Genomic DNA, 5719 nt, shown 5'->3' with positions numbered 1-5719 from the left:
CAGTGGGAGGTCATGTAATGGTTTTCTTTCAACAGGGTATAAAAGGAGAACCCCTCCCTGTGACGCGAGGCAGTTCGTGGTTGAATTCGCCAGTGACTACATTTTACTGTGTATTCGATGTTATGATGCAGTTTTGTTTTAAAGTGGAGTTTTACTTTCTGCTTTAAATCTCAAAGGTTATTGCCGGCAGTTTTGCTACAATACTGCCAGTTCAGTTCAGACCAGTGGAGAGTGAAGATTCATTGAAGTTCGAAATGCTGGAGGATCGAGGAAAGTTAATGTCTACGGTGAAACAGATTCGACCTTTATTTAATCTTCGTACGAGGAATTAGTAATTTGTGTCCACGATAACTCCTGCTTTCCAAAAAGAGCGGAGAGATGGATGCAGAGTTTCGCCAAGGAAAGGTCAGTGCCTTTAAGCCATTTTATTTCTTTCAATTGTAAGTCCCTCGGCAAAGCATACTTCGGTTGGGATCAGCAGTAACATCGAGAAAAAGGATTTAATTACTCCATGGAAAGTCTCCCCTAACTGACTGTAAATCATTTTGGACTTTTTTTTGCAAAACTACTTTAAAGAACTGAGTTTGCATTTCTCGCTTTAAGAACTGTTCGAGCTGCCGTATCACAGTTGACTTCCGGTTAAGTTAACCGTTTGTTTACTTTTGGTTTTTTTTTTAACAGTGTTTAATAAATGTTTTATTTGTTATAAAAAACCTGCCTCAATTATATATATTCATTGTTGCTGGATTGTAACACCAGAAATGCAAAGAATAGTGTTATTAACAAAATAACTGTGATAAAAAGTAAGTGCCACAGCACACAAATATAAAAGTATTGAGACAATACAATATGGGTGCAATACTGCTTAGTGCTGTGACGTGAGGTTCAGAAGGGTCACAGCCTCAGGGAAGAAAGTCTTCCTGAGCCTGCTGGTGTGGGAGCGGAGGCTCCTGTAGTGCCTACTGGATGGGAGAACAGTAAAAAGTCCATGGTTAGGGTGAGTTGCATCCTTGAAAATGCTTCTTGCCCTGCCGAGGCAGCGTTGATGGTAAATGTTCTCAATGCTGGATAATTAGGTGCTGATAATTTGCTGGGCAGTTTGCACCACCCGCTTGAGTGCTTTGCAGTCTAATACAGGACAATTGCCATACCACAGTGAGATGCAGTTGGTGTGGATGCTCTCAATGGTACAGTGGTATAAGTCTGTCAGTATCCTGGGACAGAGGGTGAGCTTTCTTGATGCTCCACGGGAAGTAAAGGAGCTGTTGCGCCTTTTTGATCGGGATGGAGGAGTTCAGGGACCAGGTAAGATCCTCGGAAATGTGGATACCATAGAATTCAAAGCTTGATACATGCTCCACTACAGGTCCATTCATGTAGATGGGGACATGAGTGTGGCTTCCAGCACGGCTGAAGTCCACAATTATCTCTTTGGTCTTCTGGGTGTTAAGGGCCAGGTTGTTGTCGGCACACCACGCAGCCAGGTGCTGGATCTCGTCCCTGTAGACCGTCTCGTCATCACCTCTGATCAGGCCAATCACCATGGTGTCATCTGCGAAATTGATTAAAGAGTTAGAACTATGTACAGGAGTGCAGTCAGAGGTGAAAAGGGAGTACAGAAGAGGGCACAGTACACAGCTTTGAGGCACACTGGTGCTCAGGATGAGAGTGGAGGAGGAGAGGTTGTCTAACTTAACAGATATTTACCTTAACAAAATTCTTAGCTTTAAATTTCTAATATTTTTGAGAATTTTGGTGATTTGACATGAAAGGAATATTAAATAGTTTGATATTATGTTTTTTTTGGCCAAGTTCTGATTACCAAGTGCTACCAACTACAGTTATCATGAGATTTGAAACACTGAAATGCTGCTTTGAAGTAAACAGTAAAATGCCAGGCATACATAATGTGGTACATATTCACTTTTTGGGCAATGGGCCCCTTGGTTGTTTGCCTTGCTCACTTCCTAAACACAGAAGATGCCACTTGTAAGTAAACAATTGTAAGAAAGCTTCCAACTAATATTGCTTTGTTTAACTTCTGGTTATAATCAGGAGTCAGTCTTCAGTTCCTAAAATGCAAATAGAAAGTAGTAATCAGCTTGAAGTAAAAACATAGCTTTGCAAACAAGCACTATCCATAGAGATCTATAGAGCAGCTTTGCAGATGCTTTGTCTGTGAAAAGTAGATGCACGCTACACCTAGTTTATTGCTGTTTGAGGTGTAATATAAGGCACTAGGTTATTAATTTGGTTTGTTTCAAAAGAGACAATCTGACTACTTTCAGTTCAAGAAAGCTTGCAGACCAGATGAATAATGTCATTTAGCATAATAAGTAACTGACATATTTATGTTTTCAAGGAAATTTGATACAAAACAGTAATTGTGGACTGTGTCTTCAAAAAAGTTTTTGGACCATTTTTGTTAAAAGAATATCTAAGGAAATATCACATGCATGTGAAGTCACCCATGTGGAAGAAAAAGGGTATGAATGTGGAGAGAAGTTCAGGCTTATTATCAATGGGGTAGAGGGACTCCAGAAAACCTGGAAGAAACACAAGGTGAATTAGAATAATTTCTTTGGCTTCGGTTTCTGTGACAGATGATTTGTTCATCTATAACTCATGGGTATGTATTTTATAGTTTATTGGGATTGCACTTTAATGTTCTGTGTTTAAGAAATGATTTATGTTTTATAAGTTGTTTGTGGTTCAGAAGTAATTTGTAATTAGAAAATGTTTAAGGTAGAATTCCTCTGTGAGTTTAAATGTGTTTTAAGAAGGTTGTTTGAAAATCAATGAACTGGGTTTTAAACTGCTTTGTTAGCTGGAAGTATCTTCTCCTTGGTAGGAAGAAGGGATCCACCACCTGAAAAGTGGTACTGGCAGCTAAGCTTGCTGTGGAGTGTGGTGATATCTCATGCAATGATGTGCCAGTACATGATTGGACAGAGCACTGAGCATGTGCAGGATTGCTAGAATGTTCCAGCATGTGGGTGGGTTAAGGCATGTTTGTTTATTACTGTAAATGAAAGTTCTCTAATTCTTCCAGAGTATGATTTTTCACTGTTAACCCATGGTACATTTAAACAGAAGTAACATAACATGGTGTCAGAAGTGGTTCTGGAAGAACAATATGGGAGATTCAAAGATAATCGAAAAACAAGAAGAAGAAGAAAAAAGTTTGGACTGTAACCAGTAAAATGGAAGGTTTGCAAAGCTCCATCAAAACTTCAGGTGACTGGAAACATAGCTGAGAAATGGAGGATATTCAAGCAACAGTTTGAACTGTACTTATCAGCAATCGATTATGGAGAAAATTCGGAAAATAAACAAAGCTGTACTTTTTTGTTCCTTGTATTTGGGAATGACACAGTAGATGTATACAATAATTTTGTCTTCGAAGATGGAGATAATTTCAATTCAAAGTCGATAATGGACAGATTTGAAATATTTTGTATACCTAGGCATAATTTAACGTATGAGTGATATAAATTCTTCACATGTCTGCAGAGAGCTGCTGAAACAATTGATCAGTATGTTACTGAGTTAAGAAAGCATAGTAGAACATAAGAGTTTGGATTGCTCTCGGACTCTCTCATTAAGGATAGAATTATTTGTGGCATTCAAGATAATGCTCTGAGAGAAAGGCTGTTGAGAGAGTAAGATTTAAGTTTTGAAAAAGCTTTGGCACTTTGCAAAGCTTCTGAAACTGTGACATTGCAGGCTGAAGAGATTTTTGTTGAAATCTGCAAAGTAAATGCTGTAAAACAGCACAAACACATCAAGACATATAATAATACATCAACAAAACCGAGAGAAGCAAGATGGCATTGGAAAGAAAAAAGTCATGTGATCGCTGTACGCGGGAACATTGTCTAAATCAGCGTCCCACATATGGTAAAATTTGTAATGGCTACGGTGAGATTAATCATTTTTCACGCTGTTGTAAAGGTGGAAAGAAGGAAAATAAAATGAAACAAGTAAATGCTGTGCTTGAAGATGAATGTGAGGAATTTTATATCGATGTGCTTTGTGAAAATAAACAAAGTAAGAATGACTGGGCTAATCTGTTGCAAGTGAATCAAAGCAATATTCTGTTAAAACTTGATACTGGAGTGCAAGTAAATGTTCTTGCAGAATCTGAGTTTAATACTTTAAAGCCAAGACTGAAGTTACATCAGACGAATATAAAAGTGATTGTGTATTCAGGTGCAGACATTCCAGTTAAAGGAACATGCGTGGCAAAGGTATCACACAAAAATATTGTGCACACCCTTTCATTTGTGTTCATACCAAAAAATGTACAGTCAATTCTGGGTTTATCTGCCTGTGAAAGACTTAATTTGGTGAAAAGAGTTTTAGTCTTGGATAGTGACACAGAGCTGAAGCAACAGAACGTTGCATTACAGTCAGCAGAAGGTGATGTTACTCAACTGCAGGTCCAGTTCACAGAGGCAAATACTGACATGGAGAATATAAAAGTGGTAGCTGCAGTGTCTGAGATGACCAAACAGGAGGCAATTGATGATATGAAAAAGCAATGGCAGGAGGAGGTTGCTTCAATGCAAGCGATAATGAAAGAGACACTGAGAGAATACAAGATTCAGTTTCATCACCATCTAGAGCAAGAACGCTCACAGTGGGCACTGTATAAGAAAGAAGTGAAAGCACAAGTGAAGGAATTGAGAAGTTTTATTGCAGTGATGAAGTCTCAGCATAAAAAAAGAGATTACACAGTTAATGAATGAATTATGTGAAGTAAAAAAAGATTTGTTTTTCATTATAAGTGGAAGTGGAACATGAATTGACTGATCTAAGGAGACTTTTTTCTCAAGGACAAGGAGACAAATTAAGAATACAAGATGCAGACCAGACTGTACATGTTCTAACAGAGGAGGGAACAGTGTTAAGAAGAAATCACAAAGACTTTAAGAAAGAGCCAACTTCAGATTTTCAGTTATCTTATACAGATGTGTTTTGATTAACGTTAATTGTTTTTCTTTTTAAGGAAAGGAAGATGTGGTGCAATCACGTGCAATGATGTGCCAGTACATGATTGAACAGAGCACTGAGCATGCACAGGATTGCTGGAATGTTCCAGCACGTGTTTGGGTTAAGACGTGTTTGTTTATTACTATAAATAAAAGTTCTCTAATTCTTCCAGAATATGATTCCTCACTATTAACCCATGATATGTTTAAACAGAAGTAACATAACCATGGAAAATGAACAAGCTTTTGAAGATCAACGAGCTTTTGTGGTCAGCAAACCCAATACCATCACATTAACAAAACATCACATTAAAATACATTGTCCCTGACTATGAGATTAGCTAAAATGAAATGTAAAAGTAATAAAAAAACTTATCTTGTCTCTACTTTACCAATATAGATACATGAGATATCTTTATTTGGAAGTCAGATCATACGCCCTGGAATATTCAGAGATGCAGACAGATCATTCTTTGTTCAGCCACTGTTGAGTAAATACCTACTGCTAATTTATGATACAAACACAAATTGTACATTTTCTTTTGTGGAATTATGATTTTGTTTCAATCACAAGTAAACTAATAAACTACAAAGAACTTACATTTATAGAGGATCTCCAGTAGTACAGTATAAGACTTTCCTAAATATTTCATGGCTGTAGTTAACAATCTGAGTTTCCATTAGCATTCTATTTCCAAATAAGAGATATAGAATCATTTAAGGAG

At 37.5% G+C, this 5719-nt stretch overlaps 1 protein-coding gene across 1 annotated transcript; it reads left to right on the top strand.

The window, feature by feature from the left end:
• The first annotated feature begins 3495 nt into the window (after positions 1 to 3495).
• On the top strand, positions 3496 to 5014 carry LOC132390784 (uncharacterized). Its single transcript, XM_059963332.1, has one exon. It carries the CDS (start codon positions 3828 to 3830, stop codon positions 4749 to 4751), a length of 924 nt encoding a protein of 307 aa, XP_059819315.1. The 5' UTR covers positions 3496 to 3827; the 3' UTR covers positions 4752 to 5014.
• Positions 5015 to 5719: the final 705 nt, after the last annotated feature.

The sequence above is a fragment of the Hypanus sabinus genome, chromosome 3, assembly GCF_030144855.1.
Source record: "Hypanus sabinus isolate sHypSab1 chromosome 3, sHypSab1.hap1, whole genome shotgun sequence".
Lineage (NCBI taxonomy): Eukaryota > Metazoa > Chordata > Chondrichthyes > Myliobatiformes > Dasyatidae > Hypanus > Hypanus sabinus.
Note: the sequence above shows the minus strand (reverse complement) of the source record. Positions and strands in the feature narration are given on the sequence as shown.